Source organism: Myotis nattereri (assembly GCF_964212035.1).
Source record: "Myotis nattereri genome assembly, chromosome: 11".
Lineage (NCBI taxonomy): Eukaryota > Metazoa > Chordata > Mammalia > Chiroptera > Vespertilionidae > Myotis > Myotis nattereri.
The window spans coordinates 12350308-12375976 of NC_138086.1; the positions used below are offsets into that span (position 1 = coordinate 12350308).

A 25669-nucleotide genomic window follows, 5' to 3' on the forward strand; every position below is an offset into this window, starting at 1 on the left:
GTTGGGGCTCCGTACCCTGTCAGGCATAGAGCAGATCCAATCAGGGGGTTGGATGCTGCCCCCTCTCACGCACAGAGCAGGGCCGATCAGGGGGTTGAGGAGCTCCCCCCTGTCACTCACAGAGTAGGGCCGATAGGGGAGTTGGGGCACCGCCCCCTGTCACACACACAGCAGGGCGGATCAGGGGGTTGGGGTGCTGCCCTCCATCACCCACAGAGCAGGGTCGAACAGGGGGTTGGGGCACCGCCACTGTCACACTCGGGGCAGGGCCGATGGGGAGGTTATGGCTCTACCCCGTCACACACAGAGCAGGGCCCGTGGGGGGGGGGGGGGAGGGGCGCCGCACCCTGTCACACACAGAGCCACAGGGAAATCAGGGGGTTGGGGAGCTCACCCCTATCCGGCACAGAGCAGGGCCGATCCGGGGGTTGGGGTGCTTTCCCCTGTCATGAACAGAGCAGGGCGGATAGGGAGGTGGTGGCCCCGCCCCCTGTCACACACAGAGCCGCAGGGCGATCAGGGGGTTTGGGCACTGCCCCCTGTCACGCCGATCCCACTGCCAGGAGGCATATTACCCTTTTACTATATAGGATAGAGGCCTGGTGCACGGTTGGGGGCCAGCTGGTTTGCCCTGAAGGGTGTCCTGGATCAGGGTGGGGGTCCCCACTGGGGTTCCCGGCCAGCCTGGATGAGGGGATGATGGCTGTTTGCTGCTGGTCACACCCCCTTCAGGGTGGGGGTCCCCACTGGGGTGCCTGGCCAGTCTGGGTGAGGGGTTGAGGGCTGTTTTTAGGCTGGTGGGTGACTGAAGCTCCCAACCGCTCCTTTTTTTCTTTTTTTTTAATTCTGGGACAGCTTTAGCTCTGAGGCTCCAGCTCTTAGGCCTCCGCTGCTAAAAGCAGGTTTCTGACCTTTGTTTACCTTCTGTATTTGAAACAATGTTGTGATCCTGCTGGCTGAAGCCCGGCGACTAAAGCAGGTTTCTGGGGTTTTGTTTAGCTTCTATATTTGTAACATAGTTGCTTAGAGTTGCAGCTCAGAGGCTGGCAGCGGCAGGCGGGGAACATTGGAGTCCTCCGTCACTGAAGCAAGCAAGCCTCATGTTTGCTTCCAGCTGCCTGACTGCCGGCTGCCATCTTGGCTGGCAGTTAATTTGCATATCTCCCTGATTAGCCAATGGGAAGGGTAGCAGTCGTGCTCTAATTACTGTGTTTCTCTTTTATTAGATAGGATAGATTTTATATATATAGATTATTTTTAAAATAATGTTTTTTAGCCCAGTCCAAAGTCTTGCCCAGTCAAAAGACTCAAGAAACAAGACATATGTTTATGTCACTTGTCATAACTCTGACTATGTTATTTCATGAAACATTGTCACAGTTCATTTTAACTCACAATTCCCACCTTCACATCTCCCATGTCTATACTTCCTCTGTTAGGTTTCATGTAATTTGAGTAGTGTCAGCTCTGGAATTGGCTAACTAGCTACCTCTTTCCTGTATAAACTCCAGTTTCTCTTTCTCTAAAATGGGCTACAATGTTCAAAAATAATAATTATGGAAAAGTTCTCTGACAAATTAAAGCACTATAGAAACATGGTAGGTTATTCTAGATATCCATACCTTTGCTGTCATTGAAAATGTAAGTAAAACTAGGAAAACTATTTTTAATGTATGATAACTATGTATTTATTGCCATTTTATTATTCATATATTTGATCTTTATTCTACTTAAAGAAGAACCTTTAACATTTCTTGTAACATTGGGTTAATGATGATGAACTCCTTTACCTTTTATTTGTCTGGTAAACTCTTTATCTCTCCTTAGATTCTAAATGAAAGCTTTGCCAGGTAGAGTAATCTTGGTTGTAGGTCCTTGCATTTAATTACTTTATTTCATGCAGTCCCTTCTGGCCTGCGAAGTTTCTGTTGAGAAATCAGCTGACAGTCTTATGGGATCTCCTTATAGGTGTAAGTAATTGCTTTTCTCTTTGTCTTTAACCTTTGGCATTTTTATTATGATGGGTGTTGGTGTGGGTCTCTTTGGGTTCATCATGTTTGAGACTCTGTGCTTCCTGGACTTGCCTTGTATGCTTATTTCCCTCATCAGGTTGGGAAAGTTTTCAGTCATTATTTTTTCAAATAGGGTTTCAATGTTTTGTTCTCTCTCTGTTCTTCTTCCCACATCCCTGTGATGTGAATGTTGGTATGCTTGAAGTTGTCCCAAAGGCTTCTTATACTAGCCTCACTTTTTTAGATTATTTTTTCTAATTTTGCTTTTCTGTTTGAATGTTTTCTACTTCTTTATCTTCCACATTGCTGGTTTGACCCTCTGCTTCATGTACTTTATTGTTGATTTCCTGTAATGTACTCTTCATTTCAGTGATTCTATTCTTTCTTTCTGTTTTTTTTTTTTTTATGTTTTCTGTCTCCATTTTAATGTTTCCTATCTCTTTGTTGAAGTTCTCCCTAAGTTCATCTACTCTTCCCCTAAGTTCACTAAGCATCCTTATAACCATTGTTTTGAACTCTGCATCTGGTGGATTGCTTGTCTCCATTTTATTTAGTTCTTTATCTGGAGTTTCGTTCTTTCATTTGAGACATGTTTCTTTGCCTCCTCATATTGGCTGCCTTCCTGGGCATGTTTCTATATATTATTTAAAGTTGCTACGTCTCCTAGTCTTGGTAGAGTAGCCTTATGCAATAAGTGTCCTGTAGGGCCCAGTGGTACAAGTGTCCAGAGTCACCGGAGCTGGGTGTTCCAGGTGCATCTCCTGGTGAATTGTGTGGACCCTCTGATTGTGGTTGAGCCTTGATTGCTATTGGCACCTCAATGGGAGAGATTTACCCTCAGGCCGATCAACTGCATGGACTGGCAACCACAGCAGAAAATCTGCTGTGCAGGGACCAACCCCATGGAGCAAGATTTACTTCAGTGGAGCTTTGGTGCCTGCTGGGTCTGCCTCTTGAGTGTGTCAATTGTGGAGGTAGTTGGATAATGCTTCAGCATGGTCTGAAAGCTTTCCACAGGGTATGCTGGCTTGGGGGCCTCCCAGGAGGTACAGGCCAAGGTCAACTACTTCCCGATCCTTGCCCAGGGCTACTTGACATGAGCTACGACAAAGCAGTATGCTGATGACTGATGCTTGTGCTGGGCTTGGAGGTGCCCAGGAGAAGGAAGTCATGCTGCAAACTAATGCTGGCTGCCACTATGCAAGAGATATGGAGGATGCTGAGGCCAGCTGCTGCTTGCTTGGGATTTGTGAACCTTTGAGACATTTTAGGAAAGTGAGTAGCATGAGCCAGGACAGGTCATTTGTATGGAAGAGCCACTGGAAATGGCTTGGGTAGACCTGAAAGTTGGTGGGGCAGGGTCACAGGGAATCAACAGGACAGGGCAAACAGTGTGAGCCAGGTTGATGGATACTCAGATGTGGTGCCTACCTGCCAGCTCTGTGGAGGGAGGGCTCAGCAAAGGAACAATGGCTCCTACCAGCACTTCCACCTGAGAGAAAGTTGCCCCTCTAGCCTGACAATGTAATTCTTTCAAGTTGCTGCCCCTGTGCCGGAGCCCAGAATGAGTCTGTCTGTGTGCTGGCCCTTTAAGAGGAATGCCTGAGAACGAGGAGCCGTCTGTCTCACTCAGCCACAATCCCTGCTGGTGTTTGCAGCCAGAAGTTTTGGGGACTTCTCATCCCAGCACTAGAACCCTGGGCTGGGGGGTCTGGTGTGGGGCTGGGCACCTCTTGCTTCTCACGGGAGATGTCTGCAGTTGAACTATCGCTCCTGATTTTTAAATGTCACACATGTGTGCGGAACCAGCTGTTCTGTGCCTAAGCCCCTCCCACAAGTGCTGATGTGGCTTCTTCTTTATATCCTGTTGTAAGACTTCTGTTCAGCTAGATTTCAGGTGGTTCTGAATGATGGTGGTTCTGTAGTTTAGTGGTAATACTGATGTGGATGTGGGAGAATACAATTACCACATTTCCCTACGCTACCATCTTGACCACAAGCCTTTTTATTGTTTTTGCTGAGGTATAACTCACATACCAAAAAATTCACCCACTTAAAGTATACAATTAAATGGTTTTTAATATATTCATAGAGATGTGTAACTGTCTCTGCAATCGATTTTAGAACACTTTATCACCCCAAAAAGAAACTCCATGCTTATACCCAATCATTCCCTATTCCCTCTCCTTCCCCTGTCCTGGGCAAATACTAATCTACTTTCTGTCTCTATAGATTAGCCTACTCTAAATATTTCATATAAATGGAACAGCGTAGTCTTTTGTGACTTGTTTCTTTCATGCTTTCAAGATTAATCTGTGTTATGGGATGAACTTGTACATCATTCCTTCTTATCACTGAACTAGAGGCCTGGTGCATGAAATTTGTACACTGGTGTGGTCCCTAGGCCTGGCTGGCGATCAGGGCCTATCAGGTTCCCTGCATTCCTGTCTCCCCCTCTCCTTCCCTTGCCGCCCACATCCAGTGCCACCCATCCCCAGTTCCCTGTCCCAGCCTGGGGCCTGGCCAGGGGAGGGACTGGGAGTTTGTCCAGTAGGCCCCAATCGGGCTATTGGGGCCTGCCGGCCAGGGGGAAAGGGGTAGGGACCAGGGGGTTGGCCGCTGGCACCAAGCAGGGAGCTGGCCCTTGGCCCTTCTAGGAAAGGGGCCACCTCTGCCTATACCCACCCCCAGTTCCCCATCCCAGCCCGGAGGCCCAACCCCGATCAGGTGATCAGCGCCTGCGGGCTGGGGGCAGCTCCTGTGTTGAGCGTCTGCCCCCGGGTAGTCAGTGTGCATCATAGCGACCAGTTGTTCCATTGTAACGGTTGTAGAGGCATATATATATATATATATATATATATATATATATATATATATATAATCTGTAGGAATATACATGTATCCATTCAGTAGTTATAGATACTTGAGTTGTTTCTACTTTTTTTACTATTATAAAAAATGCTGCTATGAATATTTATATACAAGTTTTTGTGTGGGCATACATTTTCATTTCGAGCATATGCTAAGGAGTAGAATTGCAGGGTCTTATGGTAATTTTATGTTTAAATTTTGAGGAACTTTCAGGCTTTTCCAAAATGGCTGTACATTTTACATTTCTACCATCAGGGATGAGGGTTCCAATTTTTCCATACATTATTATCTAACTTTTTTATTATAGCCACCCTAGTAGGTGTGAAGTGGTATTTAACTGTGGTTTTGATTTGCATTTTCCTGATGGCTAATGGTGTTTTAGCATCCTTCCATGTTCTTATTAGGTGTTTGTTTATCTTCTTCTTTGGAGAAGTGTATATTCAGACTCTACCTATTTTTAAATTGGGTTATTTGTCTTTTTGTTAATGGATTATGAGTCTCTAATACAGGGTGCAAACTTTGAATAATTATTAATTCCAATGGGTTAAACCTGAAAAGAAAGAAACATTGGGCTTAATAATTATTCAAAGTATGTATATATTTTTGTGGATACCCTATACATTCTAGATACAAGTTATCAGATGTATTATTTTCAAAAATTTCTCCCATTCTTTTAGTTATTTTTCCACTTTCTTCGTGTCCTTTGAAGCTTAGAAGTTTTACATACTTAAGAGTTTTGCAGGGCTGTGGTAATTAATACTCTAGTATTAGCTATTATTGTTGTTATAATCCCAATAATAGCAAACTCTAGTGCTCTGAAAGTTAAACGGAAACCAAGTAGTTTATGTGAAGATGTTTGCAATGATGTACAGTTGTAATGTTTTATAGACAACATTGAATTTGGCCTCCATGAAAACCCAGGTACAGTAGTCATGATAGTTATTACCAGTAAGAGCTGCAGCTGAGAGAGCTTTTTTTTTTCATTTTAAAGTATATTTTGTTATTATTGATAATATTACAGATATCAACCATTCCCCGCCCCCTTCCTCCCATCCTCCCAGCCCCTACCCACCCCCACCCCCGCCCCAGGTCTTCACTAATCTATTGCCCGTGTCCATGGACTATTCATGTAAGTATATAGATTATTTGGTTTATCTCTTCTCATCCCCCCAACCCTCTATTCAGGTCTTCTGTCCAGTTTTTAATTGGATTGTTCGTCTTTGGTTGAGTTGTATGAGTACTTTATATATTTTGGATATTAACCTCTTATCAGATGTAACATTGATGAATATGTTCTTCCATGCAGTGGGTTCCCTTCTCAATTTCATGGTGGTTTTGCTGTGCAGAAGCTTTTTATTTTGATGTAGTCCCATTTGTTTATTTTCTTCTTAGTTTCCTTTGCCCTAGGAGATGTGTCCATTAACATATTGCTACGTGAGATGTCTGAGATTTTATTGCCTGTGTTTTCTTCTAAGATTTTTTATGGTTTCATGTCTTACATTTTAGTCTTTTATCCACCTTGAGTTAATTCTTGTGTGTGGTGTAAGTTGGTGGTCTAATTTCATCTTTTTGCATGTGTCTGTCCAGTTTCTCAGCACTATTTATTGAAGAGACTGTCTTTATTCCATTGTATGTTCTTGCCTCCTTTGTCAAATATTAATTGACCGTAATAGTGTGGGTCAATTTTTGGGGTCTCTGTTCTGATCCATTGGTCTATATGCCTGTTCTTGCGCCACTACCAGGCTGTTTTGGTTATAATAGCTTTGTAGTATAGTTTGATATCTGGTATAGTGATCCCTCCTACTTCATTCTTCTTTCTCAAGATTGCTGCAGCTATTTGGGATCTTTTATGGTTCTATATAACTTTTTGGAGTATTTGTTCTAGCTCTGTGAAGTATGCTATTGGTATTTTATTTGGGATTGCATTGAATCTGTAGATTGCTTTGGGTAGTATAGACATTTCAATTATATTAATTCTTCCAATCCATGAACATGGTATATGCTTCTATTTGTTTGTGTCTTCCTTTATTTCTTTTTACAGTGTACTATCGTTTTTACAGGTCTTTTGCCTCCTTGGTTAAGCTTATTCCTAGGTATCTTATTTTTGTTGTTGTTGCAATGGTAAATGTTGTTAGTTTCTCTGAGAGATCTTAAGAAGAGTGTTTGTCAAGGTCACATGGCTGGGAAATGAAAGAGATAGGATTAAAAACTCGGGTTGTCTTTTTTTCTTAAAATCGCTAGTTTTTCCACACTGGCCCGTGTTGTTCAGAGTTAGAGTGTAGGCCCATGCACTGAAAGGTCGTGGTTTCAATTCCCAGTCAAGGGCACTTGCCTGGGTTGCAGATTTGATCCCTGGCACTGGTTGGGGCATGTGTGGGAGGCAGCCAATCAATGTGTCTCTTCTCTCTCTCTTTCTCTTTCTCTCTTTCTCTCTTTCTCTCTTTCTCTCCCTCCCTTCCTCCTTTTCACCCTCTCTAAAAATCAATGGAAAAAATATCCTCGGGTGAGGATTCACAACAACAAAAATTACTAGTTTTTTCAGTAACTGGTTTGTAGTAGGACTCACGTGACTGGGACTTTGTGGTCTTTAAGATGAAATATTACCCCAGGCAATCATATTGAGAAAGAAAAAAAGGGATATTATGGGAAATTATTATTGATACTGAGCATTAATGAGAAAAATGGAATTAGGACAAATTTGAACACAAGGTTTAGGTTCATGGATAGCTTTAGCAGGTAATGAATTATAATTAGATGTACCTTGTTCTTTAAATAAGAACTTCCCCCTTGTTTCCAAAGTTATACATGCTCATTGTTAAAATATTAGAAAATATAGATAAGCATAAAAGAAAATATCTTTCCGGAAATTTGCTTAATATGTTTACATTCTTAATACATTTATAGTTAGAAGCATTTCATCAAGTAGGCAGATAGATTTTCTATTTAATGTTTGGATTCATTGAGCATGAAGTTAAATTGATTTACATTAGGATGCCTGTATGATTTAAGATTTTTCAGAATTGCTTTGTGGTCTTTTGCTGAGGAGCAAATAATTATTTCCAGGTCTTCTGCAATTTATTGACTACATTTACTTTACTGTTTACTCATCCAGAGAGAAAAAAACGAGCCATGATTCTCTTGGTACATTAGAGTCTCCTAAGTAATTAACTCTCAAACAAACAAACAAAAAAGGACCATCCTTAGCAAGCATGTACTCCTAAAGGTGATCGAGCACACTGAAGTGGTTATTGCTTATAAACTCACCATTTTATGGATAAACGGCAAACACTGTGTAAATACCTTGTGGAAACAGAGAACAGGAACTCACCAGCCTGACCCTGACTCCAATGATGTGACTTCCAGGTGCATTCTTGAAACCTACAAGGTTTTATTTTCACTAAAATTCATTGAGAAAAACACTGACTGTAAGGTAACATCGAATCTAAGTTGATAAAACAACTGTGACATTTGAAGTGTTGTTCGTGAGATTTTTAAAAATCTTTATAGAAATGAGATGACTTCTGGTCAAGCTAATTTCCCCATCATAGCCACTTATCTACATAACTAAAGCAAATTGGGAGAGCTATGCTGCAGGGGTAGGATTTATTACCAGATTTTGTTCTAATGCTTCTCTTCCTTTCCTCTGCCTGAACTTCAACATTTGCTTTAGTTAAGATTATCCAGATTTTTTTTTTGGCTACTTAAATCTCATGGTAAATATCTCGGGTGACGAGAAAACCTCTGGCGTTTTAAATTTGTCTACCCAAATTAGTGTAGGGTAATTTCTGCTTAGTTCCCAAGTATTTATTATTTCATGCAAAAAGGAAAAAGACTGTTATCTTTGAGTGTGTGAATTTGTTAGTATTTGTAAGTGTCATGCAATCAGTGGTTTGAATTTGCTATTTTATTTTATTTTTTGGCTAGTTAAATAACAAGGAATATTAAATACTGTAGAAACCTGATTGTTTTATACAAACAAAATTATTTTGAACCAAACGTGTCTGATGCCTGACCTTCATCTTAAATTCTGCAGATGAAAATGTCAGATGCCTCTGTTGGATTAATGAAAACTAAATGTCAAATGGAAAAATGATTATAAGCTTTACTTATATAGTTTTAAGGGGATAGATTCTGTGAAAACGAAGGCTTTAATAATGGCTATAAATGGAAATTTCGTTTATTATAAAGAATTACCAATCACTCTATACAAAAATTGGAAGTTTTGTCCTAAGAAATGAAACTAATTAAATATAGTTGCATCTCTCTCTCTCTCTCTCTCTCTCTCTCTCTCTCTCTCTCTCTCTCTCCTCTCTTAAAAATGAAATGATAACATTTTTCTTCAACAAAACCTGAAGCTTCTCAGTTAAGTAAACAGAATAGTATGCCTGGGGCACTAGACTTTTTTAAAAAGTCAGTTTGAAATTGATAAATTATAAAACACTGTATATCTTAGTGATCTCTGATTACTACCTCATAATTAATGATTAGCTAGTTTCTCTTAGAAATAGAACTTTAGAAACTGACAGTTTCTAAGTAGATCAGTATATAGTTCATTATCAATATATAATGACTGCTTATGAATGAAGGAGGATGACAAGATCAATTTGAAGTGAGAGGAAGAGATGATGGAACAAATTTGAGGAGGAGGAGGAGGAGGAATAAGATTTATTGCTTTTGGTTATTCCAGGTGTACTTGCTTTGCTTAATGAAACACCTGGACTTAAAAAAAATTTTTTAAATTTATTTTTATTTTTAAATTGACTTTTAGAGGGAGGAGATGGGGGGAGAGAGAGAGGGAGAGAGAGAGAGAGAGAGAGGAGAGAGAGAGAGAGAGAGAGAGAGAGAGAGAGAGAGAGAGAGAAACATCAATTTGCTGTTCCATTTATTTATGCCTTTATTGGTTGTTTCATGTATGTGTCCTGACTGGGGATCGAACCCACAACCTTGGCATATCAAGATGACACTCTAACCAACTGAGCTACCCAACCAAGGCATGCATTCATTTCTAATGGAAGAAATACTGAGATAGAAATCCTGACTGGACATTCCTAAATTCTATCCAAGTATGTGTAACCTACTCAGGATTATTTAAGAGAAGTGGTAGCTGGAGTTTTATAGCAGCTAATCCTATCTAATAAAAGAGAAACATGGTAATTAGCGTACAACCGATACCCTTCCCATTGGCTAATCAGGGCAATATGCAAATTAACTGCCAGCCAGGATGGCGACCGGCAGCCAGGCAGCTTAAAGCAAACATGAGGCTTGCTTGCTTCAGTGACGGAGGACTCCGACGTTCCCCGCCTGCCGCTGCTGACCTCTGAACTGCAACTCTAAGCAACTATGTTACAAATATAGAAGCTAAACAAAACCCCAGATACCTGCTTTAGTCGGCCGGGCTTCAGCCAGCAGGATCGCAACATTGTTTCAAATACAGAAGGTAAACAAAGGCCAGAAACCTGCTTTCAGCAGCGGAGGCCTAAGGGCTGGAGCCAAGCCTCAGAGCTAAAGCTGGCCCAGAATAATAAAAAAAGAAAAAAAGGAGCGGTTGGGAGCTTCAGTCACCCACCAGCCTGAAAACAGCCCTCAGCCCCTCACCCAGACTGGCCAGGCAACCCAGTGGGGACCCCCACCCTGAAGGGTGTATGATCAGCTGCAAACAGCCATCATCCCCTCACCCAGGCGGGCCAGGCACCCCAGTGGGGACCACCACCCTGATCCGGGGCACCCTTCAGGGCAAACCAGCCTGCCCCCACCCATGCACCAGGCCTCTATCCTATATAGTAAAAGGGTAATATGCCTCCCAGCACCGGGATCAGCGGAGCCGCGAGGCCTCCTGGCACCGGGATCAGCGTGACAGGGGGCAGCGCCCAAACCCCCTGATCACCCTGCGGCTCTGTGTGTGACAGGGGCGGGGCCACAACCTCCCTATCGGCCCTGCTCTGTTCGTGACAGGGGAAGGTGCCCTAACCCCTGATTAGCCCTGCTCTGTGCCTGATAAGGGGGAGCTCCCCAGCCCCCTGATTGCCCTGCGGCTCTGTGTGTGACAGGCTGTGGTGCACCAACCCCCTGATCCGCCCTGCTCTGTGGGTGATAGAGGGCGGCACCCCAACCGCCCCCCACGGGCCCTGTTCTGTGTGTGTCGAGGTAGAGCCATAACCTCCCCATCGGCCCTGCCCTGAGTGTGACAGGGTGCGGTGCCCCAACCCCCTGATCCGCCCTGCTCTGTGTGTGACAGGGTGCAGTGCCCCAACTCCCCTATCGGCCCTACTCTGTAAGTGACAGGGGGGAGCTCCCCAACCCCCTGATGGGCCCTGCTCTGTGCGTGACAGGGAGGAGCTCCCCAACCCCCTGATCGACCCTGCTCAGTGCGTGACAGGGTATGGAGCCCCAACCCCCCTGATGGGCCCTGCTCTGTGCGTGACAGGGGGCAGTGCCCCAACCCCCTGATTGGCCCTGCTCTGTGCGTGACAGGGATTGGCGCTGCAGCCTCCCCATCGACCCTGCCTTGAGTGTGACAGGGGGCGGTGGCCCAACCCCCCAATGGGCCCTACCCCTGAGTGTGACTGAGGGTGGCATTGCAACCTCCTGATCCGCCCTGCTCTGTGCATGACAGGGTCGGCGCCCCAACTCCCCAATCAGCCCTGCTCTGAGCCCAACCAGGGGCTGCACCTAGGGATTGGGCCTGCCCTCTGCCTCCCGGGAGCAGGCCTAAGCCAGCAGGTCGTTATCTCCCGAGGGGTCCCAGACTGCGAGAGGGCACAGGCCAGGCTGAGGGACCTCCCCTTCCCCCCGAGTGCACAAATTTTTGTGCACCGGGTCTCTAGTATTTTATAAAATACCTAATTGTAGATATCTGGGAATTTTTGTTTTTGTTTTTATATTCCTTTTTTTTTTATACATATTTTATTGATTTTTTACATAGAGGAAGGGAGAGAGATAGAGAGTTAGAAACATCGATGAGAGAGAAACATCAATCAGCTGCCTCCTGCACATCTCCTACTGGGGATGTGTCCGCAACCCAGGTACATGCCCTTGACTGGAATCGAACCCGGGACCTTTCAGTCCGCAGGCCGACGCTCTATCCACTGAGCCAAACCGGTTCCGGCTGTTTTTATATTTCTAAGACTGGCTTGAGGTAGGCATGGGAAACCTCTTGATTTGGCAGAAATTTTATTCAATTGTACTGGCTTACCTGCACAGAATAAATTCTTTTGCTAAGGTAACTGGAAATTGCCAAAGTTATTTTATTTCTTGTAATTTCAGTTAACTGAAGTTTCTATTTCAGAATACAAATACAGGTTTACTATGGTGAACCTGTCATGAAATAAAATTATATTAATGATTATAAATGGCTAATTTGAGTTTCAATTACTATTGAATATGTTTGGTTTGATGATTCTGGGATATGGAACTCTTGTATAACAATATTAAAATGGGCACAGATAACACAGGAAGTTTTTTTTTTTATAAAAGTGGCCCACAGCCGAAACCGGTTTGGCTCAGTGGATAGAGCATCAGCCTGCAGACTTTAAGGTCCCGGGTTCAATTCCGGTCAAGGGCATGTACCTGGGTTGTGGGCACATCCCCAGTGGGAGATGTGCAGGAGGCAGCCAATCGATGTTTCTCTCTCTTCGATGTTTCTAACTCTCTGTCTCTCTCCCCTCCTCTCTGTAAAAAATCAATAAAATATATTTAAAAAAAAAAGTGGCCCACAAATTGTTCTACTCTAAAATGATATGGAAACTCACTTATGGGAATTGTCATCAGGACCAAGGATATGGACCAAAGATGTATGTTCATGTATTTTTAAAAAGAGCTGAAAAGTTTTATTTTAAAATTTCCTGAAAATGTATTTTTGTATTGTATTTGCAGATAGTGAAATTCTATTTGTAATTTTAATGTGAAATTTTAATAATTTCAAACAGTGAAATGCTAGGTTTATAAGAGATGGGATATATTTTCCCTTTTACTAAATCTTCTATAGGACCTTTGGTTTCTGTCCTCAATGCCATCACCTTGTTCCAAGTCTTTCAACAATCTGGCAACAGTGATGTGCTATGGTGAGCTGTTTCTTATTGTTAAAATTTTAGGAAATTTGTAAGCTGGTTGTTAAGCACAACTGGTATTAAAAATTAAATAATCTAAACTTATCGTTAAATAAATTATATTGAAACAAAGGTAATAAAATCTTGAAAGGTGCCATTACCTAATTATTTTACATCTTACTATTTTCTATGCTATTGAAGTTATTTATGGTCATTGCAGCTGAACGGTAAACATTCTATATTATGATATGCGATTGTATATCTCTTCCCAACTATGTGTTCAATGACTTCACATTTGGTAGCTTGTAATTGGTCACATGGGAGTATTTATTTACACCAGAGAAACTGACAAATGACATGCCATATTTTTCCCTTTGCTTTTGTTTTTCCTGGAGAAGGAATGGTTAAAGTTTTGCCATTGCCTACAGTCTGTCAGCTTTTGGTCTTCCTGCTTCTAGGCTCACCTTCCAGCTGTTTGTCTCATACAACTCACCATGCTTAAGTTTCTTAAATAGAGAAAGCTGCACATGATAAAGGAAGAAATGAAGTCAGGAGAATGTGCTAAAAATCTATAGTTTTTGTCTTTACTAACAGACAAGTTTAGCATCTCTGAGCTTCCATTATTTTATCCTTAAACTAGGAACATTATTTCCAACTTGTTCTACCTAAAAAGATTTTTTTAAATTGACTTCAGAGAGGAAGGGAGAGGGAGAGAGAGAGAGAAACATCAATGCTGAGAGAGAATCATTGATCGGCTTCCTCTTGCACACCCTCTCCTGGGGATCGAGCCCGCAATCTGGGCATGTGACCTGACCAGGAATCGAACTATGACCTCCTGGTTCATAGGTCAACACTCAACCACCGAGTAACACTGGCCAGGCTACATACCAAGATTTTAAAGTTAAAATCAAAATGTGGTAATGTTTGTGGAAGTTCCTTGGAAAGTGCTATACATACACACACTTGCTTCACTTTTTCACTTTTTGGTTTAAGTTTACAAAGACTCATAATCAACATGATGGAGTTTATATCCTAAATTGCTGTCGCAAATTTTTCACAGCCTAACTGCCACCTATATTTCCAAGGTTATTTCCAGTGCAATGTTTGATACCAAGATGGCACCAGCTGGGTGTGACATCACTTTCTAGATCATGCCCACTGCAAATATTGAATTGTCATGGCACTACTTTAATTGCAATATTCAGACGGTTCCCAATTATTTTTATTGTTGTTCTCCAGGAATAATTAGCAATATATCAGACTGGGGAATAAAGACAAAAAACTAATTATCATCCTTTTTGCTAAGGCTCTTGTTATGAATGCAAATATTGCAAGTTAGTGAAAAAAAGTAACATAATAAACCATTGTCATTCATTGATATATTAGCAAGAAATGGTTGATGAAATGACTTAGCCTTCACACTGGGCCCTAATTCAGTTACCTTTAAAGGAAGGACAAGTTGTAGAAATATCAGGAACTTAGGCAGGGGCCAATTAAAGAAGCTGGAGACCAAGGAATTGTAAGCAAAAAACTGGACCTGTTTGATTTTGGGGGCTAACATGCATTTTTGATACATTACCAAAGTCTCAATGACACAAAGTTTTAGACATCTCTGAAGGGAAAAAAGATGCTAAGGGAAAGAGTTTGGGGATCACTACTTGGAAGTTCATTTCCTTTCTTCAGTAAATGAAATTCCATTCAAGAAAAGTCTCAATGCTCAAATTTCATTTAGGAATTTCTTTTTGTACATGATTTCTTTGTTTTATATTTCTCTTCCTCCCTCACCCTCCTTTTCCTTCTTCTTTTTATATTTTCTTATCTCTGTGAAGATTATTCTGCCTTATCCATAATAGTTAGAGACAATGTACTTGAAAATAACGGGGTATCCTGCCTAATTATTTACCATACCAGCTTCACTAGTTTCTGTCATAAATTGTTATTTATGATGCAGGGTAAGGAGATAAAATACAAGAAAGTTATGATCCCCACCCTTAGGTAATAATTCAGACATGATAATTAAACAATTTGATATAGACTACTCATTAACCCTCTAGCTATATATAGTCAATTCATTAAACAAATAGCTCATTGCTGAGTTTCATGTGCTGTGGTAACACATGTGTAAGGTTTAAAGGGTGTTGATTGAAAGTCTACTTTCTTATCATCCACAGATCATTTTATATTTGAAGTGGTAGAGACTGGACTTTAGCAATTTTAGCAATTATAAACTCCAAATATCTGGTTATTTGGGGGCTGTGTGTGTGTGTTTTAAGAATACTTCTAACACAAAATGTTTATTAGTGTTTTTTTTCCTCTAGGAAGGATTCTACCATCATTCTTGATCCTTTTCTTACATAGCAACAGTCACATTATTTCATAGGTACTGGGTATTTTATACAGATGTGTCCCATAAGATATGAAGCCCTGGTATTTATGTATATGTTGACTTATGTTATTCACATTTACAGTTTGTGTCCACCCTTCTCCACATGCTAGAAGATTTGAACTGATATCAGATTCCATGTCTGTATTAGAAACCAAATCAAGTAAATGTTTCTATCTGTCTTTCTTTTATTTTAGTTGGAATGGACCAATTTTGTGGAAAGGGTACAGACAGCGCCTGGAGTTGTCAGACATATACCAAATCTCTTCAGCTGATTCTGCTGACAATCTCTCTGAAATATTAGAAAGGTATGTTCATGTACATTGCTTATTAATTGGAGAGAGTAATTAATATTGATTATTTACAGAACTGACATATTAGAGGGCTAAATGTGTAAAATAGCATATTTAAAATAGGAGCATCTTATTTTCTTTCTGAAGTTTGGATCAATTAGGAATTAAACAGTGATATGATGGAAGAAAACATTTTCATGAGAAATTATTTCTTTTTCTGAAAAATACATATTCCACATATTAGAAATATGAGAAGTTATCTGTCTTTAAAGAACATTAGATGGATATTTTTAAAGACTTAAATAACATCTATATCAAGGAAAGTATGTATATTTGCCTCCAACATCTTAAATTTTGAATATAAATGAAATCTTAAGGTAATGGCTATTGGATAGCAAAGAAACATAAAAATTTCGTGATTTTGAGTGTGTACTGGCCATCATCCATAGTATCTCTCTCAGCCACTGTGGGAGGAAAGCATTATTATCTCCATCTCACAGAAGAGCAAACTGAGGCTCAGAGAGTTGATGTAATTTGCCAGTTAATGATTGACGGAGCCAGGATTGTAAAACCAATGTCTGCACTCCCGGCCTCCCCAGGAACAATTTCTCCCGTTACAAGAAGTCCCTCTTCCTAAGAGCACTGGTTAGAACCCTTTGATTGCCAGTGAGAGAAACCCAACTAACTAGCATAAGTAGATACAACGAAGGACTTTATTGGCTCCTGTGGTCTGTCTGATGGCCCAGGTGGAGAACTAACCTTAGGCACTGAGTGAAACAGGGACTGAAGTACCAGCTGATGGTATATACCTTGTGTTGGTTTTATGTTCTCAGAGGAGCTTCCTCCATGCAGTGAGTCTTCAGAACTCTTAGCTAATATCTTTATAAACCACAGGGAACAGAGCCCTTTCTCCTTGGCCAAATGTGAAAAATTTCAGAGACTCTTGAGTCACATGCTCACTCCTTGGACCAACCACAACCCATGAATGAGCTAGATGGCGTCTTGTGCGAGCAGCATGGGGTCTGATACCAAATGAAAGAGAGAGGGAATTGGCAATAAAATAAAATAAAAATCATAAAAATGAAAATTTGCTACTAACTACTGTACCAAAATAAAGTTGAGTAGACTTGCAATTTGATTATTATCATTAAAGTCATTTCATTTTTTTTTTTTTACATTTTTAAGGCAAAGTAAGATATTCAACCTTATTTTTCTTTATTTTAATCAAAGAGTTAGGCCAGTAGGAGTAGAAAAATTCACATTTTTAAGATAAAAGACCAATTCCTAAATCTGCTAACTTCTCTTGGGCTACAAATTATTCAAGTCCTACCCATTAAGAAAAAGTTCCCAACCTTGCCTTTCCGTCAGGTCACTGCCCCCATTCTTTTTCTTCTTTTTCTTTCATAGCTAATATTTCTCTGCTCTCTTGGTATTTTCACTTCTTCACCTTTTATTTACAACTCACCTCCCTAAAATATGATTCCCATGTTTACTGTGTTCCTAAAACCACACTGATAGGGGTTACCAGAGGCCTCTTAATTATCAAATATAATGACATTTTTCTACATGACTTTAGTGTTAAATATTTCTTCCCACCTTGAAACCATTTCTTTGGCTTTTCCATCTGACTATTCCTTTGGAGGAAAGCTGTGTCTGCCTCCATATTTACCTTGTTGTGAGTCACTGAATGATATGGATAGGAGGCAAGCTCCATGTGTGTGCGGAAGAGGTAGAGAAATAGAGAGATAAAATAAGGTAATTAGGCATTATAGATAGTAGGCTTCTGGGGAAAGCCATAGTTCATGTACAGAGACTACCAAGCTTGCCTACAAATCTCAGTCATGTGTTCTTTCTTTGGAGTAACTTAGAACCACATGTAATAGTAGTAGATTGATAGTTACATGAATAGCCGTTGGTCAAATGCAAAGCTTTTATCTAGTTCATGCCTGTTGTTCATGAAACTTTTCATCTCTACAGTTTAAAAATGAAGGTGAAGGTAATATTTAGAGATACCATATTTTACCCGCTTAGGAAGAGAAAGAGGGGCTTTTACTAATAGAAAGTAGTGGCATAACTTAAAATAATTATAGTCAGCTGATGAACCTATAGCACTTAAAAGAAAACAAAAACATTTATGTATCAATAATTTTCAGACTATTTAACTTATATTCCTACTAGAAAATATGGAATTTGATTCTGTCCTGATCTTACAAAGTCTTACTTTAGAATGACTTTAGGTAGTTGACAATTAAGTTTGATGATACTTGTGTCATGTCCCTACATTTAAAAAACAGACTAACAAGTTTTTCTAATGTTAAACCACAGAAAAATACATTTGACTTTCTTATCTTGTTTTTTATTTGATGGTTAAATTATATAAAATGTACTACAATTCTAAACAGGTAAAAATCAAGAGGTGAAGGAGAAAAAACCAAATACTTGTTTATCTTTTTCCTTGTTCCAATCATAGCAATGTCTATTCACAAGTCATACTTTATTATCTACATTTTGTGTTGCTTTTAAGAAGCCCAGAACCTTTCTTTAACAAATAAAATTGATACAGGGTAGAGCATTGAATTCTGCCAAATATCTGACTGAGCATTGGTGTTTGAAGTTCTCCAAAATTTTTATCTCTTTAATCACTTGGTTAATCTTCTTGGATGTCCTTGTGAGTAAAACTATATTAAGGAAAATAAAACAACTCAAATATTTGTACAATCACCTTATTGGTCCCAATTTTATTCCTTTGCAGAGAATGGGACAGAGAGCTGGCATCAAAGAAAAATCCCAAACTCATTAATGCCCTCCGGCGATGCTTTTTCTGGAAATTTATGTTCTATGGAATCTTATTATATTTAGGGGTAAGGATGGCATTTCTACGCTTATTATGGATAAAATAATTATTAGGTCTAATTCAGCCAGTGACATATATGACTGTAATTTTTTGACATCGTATCTTCATGCTGAATTGTTTCAACAAAAAATAACCAAATGTAAAAATTTGGCAGTGAGGTATTCTTGTTTTCTTAGTCTCCTACACCATTATCAATGTGAAGAGAGCACCGTGCCTAAAAATGCCAGGCTTTGTGCCATCTGGGACATTCCTGAGCTGATGTCATATGTGACTTTGATCACTAGAGCCTCATTTTTTATCCTCATCTGAGGATATATTCATTGGTATTTTAGAGAGAGAAAGGAAGGGGGTGAGAGAGAGAGAGAGATCTATTATTTGCTTCCTGTGGGTGCCCCAACTGAGGAGAGAGAGAGAGAGAGAGAGAGAGAGAAGGGAAGGGAAGGGAAGGGAAGGGAAGGGAAGGGAAGGGAAGGGAAGGGAGAAAGAGAGAGAGAGAGACTTATTAGTTGCCTCCTGTGGGTGCCCCAACTGGGGATCAAACATGCAACCTGGGTATGTGAAAAACCACAACCTTTTGTGTGTGTGTGTGTGTGTGTGTGTGTGTGTGTGTGTGTGTGTGATGCTCCAACCAATGAGCCACCCGGCCAGGGCATCTGAGCCTCATTTTGAATCCTCGATTATAACCCATACAAGGCAATGGCAAACTGAAAACTTATTTAGTCTTGAAGGGAAAGTTATGCACAAATTTCCTTTGGGATGTGAACTACCATCTGGGTGCACTTGTGTTCATATTGGCGTTATGCTTTGCAGAATTAGCAGTCTCCCAAAGAGATGCCATACCAATTGCATTGTTTTAAGAATCTATAGTGCCGTCACACCAGATTGAAAAATACATTGAAAAACTTATCTTGACAGAGATGATCACATTAATGTTGAGAAGGTTTTGTGCTACTCTAAATAATCTGTTGGAAAAGTTTTTCTGCCTTTTGAAATTTATCTATCTACCTATCTACCTACCTAACCACCTACCTATCTGTCTATCTACCTACCTAACTATCTATGTATTCCTATACAAACCATCAACAGTTTGGAGATGAAAATAATTTGTTCAGAAATGTGAATAAGATAACTGAAGAATTCATTATCTTTTAAGATATCTTTGAGGTAATTTTTCTCAATAAGAGCACTCATAGCTTTGGGAAACAATTTTATACATAGCGCCTGGTTCTATTGACTTAATTTTTAAAAATTATTTTGTTAAAAAAATTTATGTATTGATAATTTTCAGACTATTTAATTTATATTCCTACTAGAAAATGGAGAATTTTGATTGCTTCAATGACTATATTCTATATATTTGAATTAGTTTATAAAAGTATAATTCGCTCTGGTCGTATCATATAAGAATATAACTTTCTCAATAAATCATTATTGGATTGAAATAAAAAAATACTGCAAACAAGTGTTACATTATAACTAAGATTGTGGTGAAATTAAACATTTTTTCTAGTCATGTTCTCTATCACATGCTCCTCCTAGTAATTAACATAAGCATACATGAATAGAAACCGGGAGAGAGGCCTATTTATCAAGCTCCTTTTATTCTCTGGCTTGTGAAATAATTTATCCACCAGCCTAATGCTCCTTGTGAACAAACGCACTTACCTAAGTATGAAAGAATAGATGGTACACAAACATCTTTATTGACATTATTTTTTGGCCTTGTGTACACAGACCCCAGAATGAACATGCTATGGTTTAATATTTATTGCACCTAATCTGTTCCAGGTTCAGCATGAAGCCCTTTATGCAGATTATTTCACTTGATTCTCTTAATAAATCTAATATACAGAAAAGGAAGTTGAGAATCAGGGAAATTGCATGACTTTCTTAAAGTCATGCATATGGTAAATTTGAATGATAGCCCCAAAGCGTGTGATCCTTCTACTACCTCAGATTACACTTGCTGCATAACTATATCTGTAATGGTTGTATTTAGGTTCTCAATAGAACGGTGACTCTAGTAACTGGTCTTGAGTCTGCTGAGTTTCTTTGCACCTTCTCAGGAGACACAGGTTATCAGAAGCTTTAAGGGTGAGGATTCTTCCTAGGCCACCTCAGGGGCAAATCTGAAGAGAGTTCACAGCAGAAAGCACAAGAACCAACTAGAATCTTCTCACTTACTTCCACTTAGGGAAAGCACTGTATGGAATCCACCCAAGAGCCAGCAGCGCCAAGGATCAAACTTACAAACAAAATTAAGGAGTAGTAGAATGGAGTGGGTGTGGAGGACTGACTTATTCTTAAACTTCTCAAGTTTAAAAATATCTCAGCAAAAGGAATCCTAAATCCTTTCCTGGGTGAGAGTGAGGGGAGAGGTGCTCCCAAGCTAACCTGAGCCCTGGGCTAGAGGTCTGCAACCGGCAGCACATTTGAAGGGCAAAGTTTATTTGCAAAAAGAACAGAGTATTGACGAGGAAAAGAGTCAATGGCATAGCAGCTGAAATGTATACGCTGAAAAGGCATGGAGAGGAAAATTAACATTGGCAGTGGCTCACCCTTGTCACAGAGAAAACGCCGCCTCGCTGAAGCCATTCAGTTTTAAGTAAAGTGTTGAAAACTGTAAGTCTTAGAGAATTTACATAACTACTGAGGTGGTTAAAATGAGTGTAGCTTTTCAGGGCATCGGATCGCAGAACTCTATTTGGTGTTGTTGCTTACAGGGAGAAAAGAAGGGGTGAAAATGTAGACATTATAATAAGACCTCTATTCTTTTAAAAAAATTATCCCAATGCCTCACTACTTACAGTGTGTTTTTTTTCTGGGCATTCCTTATTTCCTTTGTGTGTGACATCTTAGTAATTTTTAATTTTTATGAAATGAACAGGGATTCTTGAAGTTGCTGTAACACTATTCTTGGTAAAGGGTAGACTTACTTTCAAAATGGCCTATATATCCCTCTAAATCAGGATAGCTGTGGTATAATGTTTGATTGGTTTCAGTACTGATTGAAACAGTACTGTACCATTTGCTGTTGACCATGAAAGCTTAAGAAAAAAGGAAATGTCATCATGAGGAGCTAGTCTCTCTGCAATGTTGATGTAATTTTAAATCATATTAGCTACGGCCTCTCGTCATTAACTATGTACTTGTTTTTTTCCATTTGGCTTAGCAGCCAGATTCAACATTGTCTTTAATATCTAAGGCTCCCAGCATATAAAACAAACTGGCTGTTGAAACTGGCTCTGTGAGACTCAATTAAGGGTAAACAGAGGAAGCCAATGTGACAGAATTGTGTAAGCAGATTACTGAGAGAATATGGTTATCACAACATATTTATTATGATAAGAAATTCACTGGCATTCACTCAAAAATATTCTCGATTCCTAGGCAGCTCTGGACATATTTCCATCATCGAATTGTGATACATGTCAGTGCAACTTGGGTGAAATTACTTTTATGCATTAAATCTAATTTCATTTGGTGAAGATGGTAAATGTGGTATTTGCATCCTCTGACAACCACATCAAAATTGCAACTGAACTACAGAACAACCATCATTCATAACCACCTGAAATCTTGCTGAACCAAAGTCCTATAACTAAGAATATACAGAAGCCATGTTGAGACTGGTAGGAGTGGAAGAGAAGCAAAATGGGCTGGTCCCACATTCATGGTTGGTGATTAAAAACCAGGAGGGATATCTTGGCTGTTGGTCCCAGCCCCAGGGTTTCAGTGCCAGGAAGAGAAGTCCCCATAACTTCTGATTGCATAAACCAGCAGGGATTGTGGCTAAGTGAGATGGAGCACTTCTATAGTCTCGGGCATGCCTCTCAAATGACCCATGCACAGACGTTCTCGGGCTCACTCTGAGCTTTAACCATTGGACAGCAGCCCAAAAGGCAGCAGGGATGTAGGAGGAGGAACTGAATTGTCTGGCTTCAGGTTGAAGGCTGGAAGACCAGCTTTCTCTTACAGAAGTACTGTCAGAGGCCATTGTTTCTTAGGTGAGCATTCCCCCCACAGAGCCTGCAGGCTGGCACCATATCTGAGTCTCCATTAGCTTAACACCATTTTCCCTGAGCAGGTGATTCCCTGTATCCCGCCCCACCCAACTTTAGGGCTCATTCAAGCTATTTCCAGTGGTTTTCTCATACAAACAGCCTGTCTTGGCTCATGCTGTAGACTTTCCTGAAATCTCTCAAAGGTCCATGAACCCCAAACAAGCAGCATTTGGTCTCCAGGTGCCCTGTGCTTCTAAGTAACCCCATGCCCAACACTAGTGGCAGCTAGCCTTAATTCACAGCTTGGCCTCTCCTGGCCACCTCCAAGCCAGCAAAAATAGGAGCCATCTGCAGATTGCTCTGTAGCTAAGCTGGGCAGGACACAGGTGGCAGCTGACTTTGGCCTGCAATATCTGGGTAGCCCTAGAGCTAGCACACCTGCTGGACTGCTTCAGGCTGAAGTGCACCACCCAAGCACCTTCATGAATGACACACTCAAGAGAGACTTATTTGGCACCAGATCCCTGCTAAAAAGCAAGTTCTGCTCCATTGAATCAGTCTCTGCACGGCAGCTCCTCTGTTGCAGTCTTAGCGAGTTCTTGCAGCTGATCAGCCTCGGGGTATATCCCTCTTATTGAGGTGCCAACAGCAGTCAAGGTCAACTACAACAGGAGTGTGTACACAGCTTGCACAGGATGCGTACTTGAAGCACCCAACTCAGGTGACTGAGGAGGCTGTGCCACTGGGGCCTGTAGGACACCTACTATATGAGGTCACTCTACTAAGACTGGAAGACATAGCAGCTCTACCTAATACATAGAAACATATACAGCAAGGTAGCCAAAATGAGGAGACAGATACATGTCCCAAATGAAAACAGAACAAAATTCCAGAAAAAACAGCACAGCAACACCTAAATAAAATGGAGACAAGCAATCTGCTAGATGCAGAGTTGAAAACATTGGTTATAAAGATACTCTATGAACTTTCTGAAAACATTGACAAAGAGATAGGAAACATAAAAATAGAAGTAGAGCCCTAACTGGTTTGGCTCAGTGGATAAGAGCATCGACCTGCCAACTGAAGAGTCCCAGGTTCAATTCCGGTCAAGGCCATGTACCTTGCTTACGGGCATATCCCCAGTAGGGGGTGTGCAGGAGGCAGCTGATCGATGTTTCTCTCTCATCAATGTTTCTAGCTCTCCATCCCTCTCCCTTCCTCTCTGTAAAAAAAAAATCAATAAAATATATTTTAAAAAATAAAATACTTAAAAAAATAGAAGTAGAAAACAAAAATGACCCATCAGAAATTAAGAATACATTACAAGAAATCAACAGTAGAGTAGATGAAGCAGGGGACCAAATCAGTGATTTGTAAGATAAGGAAGGGAAAAACACCCAATCAGAACAGCAAAAATAAATAAATAAATAAATAAATAAATAAATAAATAAATAATAAATATTTAAAAATGAGGATAGTTTAAGGAGTCTCTGGAAAAATTTCAGTCATATCAATGTCTGCACCATGGGGTGCTGGAAGGAGAAGAGAAAGGACAAGGAATTCAAAACTTATTTTAGAGCCCTGGCTGCTTTGGCTCAGTGGATGGTGTCAGCCTACAGACTGAAAGGTCTGAGGTTCAATTCCTATCAAGGGCATATGCCTGGGTTGTGGGCTTGGCCCCCAGTAGAGGGCGTTCAGGCAGTGACCGATGATTTTTTTTTCATCATTGATGTTTCTATCTCTCCCTATCCCTTCCTCTCTGAAATCAATAAAAATATATTAAAAACAAAACAAACAACTTGTTTTAGAAAGTTACGATGGGAAACTTCCCTAACCTGGTGAAGGAAATAGACATACAAGTCCAAGAAGCACAGAGAATCTTAAACAAGATGAAACCGAAGAGGCCCACACCAACACACATCATAATTAAAATGCCAAAGATGAACAACAAAGAGAAAGTCCTAAAAGTAGTAAGAAAAAAAGCAATTACCTGTGAGGCGATCACATAAGACTGTCAGCTGATTTTTCAAGAGAAACTTTTCAGGCCATATTAAAAATGATGAAAACCAGGTACCTACCACCAAGATTACTCTACCCAGCAGCACTATTATTTAGAATCCAAGGAGACATAAAGAGCTTCCCAGACAAGAAAATGCTAAAGGAGTTTATCACCACCAAACCAGTTCAACAAGAAATGTTAAAGAAGAAAAAAAGATAAAAACATATGAATCATGAAATAATAAATACATATCTATTAACCAAATGCATTAAATTAAAATGCATTAAATTCTCCAATCAAAAGACATATGGTGCCAAAAGGGACAACAAAACAAGAACCTTATGCTCTCTACAAGACTTATTTTAGATCAAAAGACACACAGAGACTGAAAGTAAACAGATGGAAAAAGGTATTTCATGAAAATGTAAGCAACAACAAATAGACTTTAAAACGAGGTATATAACAAGAGACAAAGAAAGACACACCAATCCCGCTTCTGAGTATTTATCTGAAGAAACCCAAAACACTAAATTGAAAAGACATATACATCCATAGGTCATTGCAACATTTTTTTACAATAGCCACAATATGGAAGCAACCTAAGTGTCCATGTATAGGTAAATTGATAAAGAAGAAGTGGTGCGTATATACAATGAAACATGACTCAGCTATATAAAAGAATGAAAATATTGCCTTTTGCAACAACATGAAGGGACCTATAGGGTTTAGTGCTGAGTGAAAGAAGTCAGACAGAGAAAGACAAATACCATATGATTTCACTTATATGTGGAACCTAAAAAACAAATGAACAAGCAGAACAGAAACAGACTCATAGATACAGAGAACATTTTGATGGTTGCCAGATGGGAGGGGATTTGGGGGCATGAGAGAAAAAGGGTGAAGGGATGAAGAAGCACAAATTGGTAGTTACAGAATTGTCATGGTGATGTAAAGTACAGCATAGGCAATAGAGTCAATAATGTAATAACTATGTATGCTGTCAGATGGGTACTAGATTTATAACTTCATAAGTTACATAAATATCTAATCACTGATTTGTACACCTGAAAGTAATATAATATTGTACATTAACTGGAATTTACAAATAATTATTTAAAATAAGTCTAATCACTGAATTAAAATGCCATATTTTATTCCATATTAATTATTAAGTGTACTTGAACCAGTTTTGGGACTTTTCAAATGAA

The 25669-nt window shown here is 40.1% G+C and overlaps 1 protein-coding gene across 2 annotated transcripts in view; it reads left to right on the forward strand.

The window, feature by feature from the left end:
* CFTR (CF transmembrane conductance regulator) overlaps positions 1-25669 on the forward strand; it is a gene marked incomplete at both ends in the record, with an annotated part of 201521 nt that overhangs the window by 27040 nt on the left and 148812 nt on the right. For both annotated transcript variants that reach the window (XM_081102067.1, XM_081102066.1), the window contains 2 exons: positions 15509-15619; positions 18357-18465. In XM_081102067.1, the coding sequence (XP_080958193.1) occupies positions 15509-15619; positions 18357-18465 (220 nt within the window). The remainder of the gene's footprint in view (positions 1-15508; positions 15620-18356; positions 18466-25669) is intronic.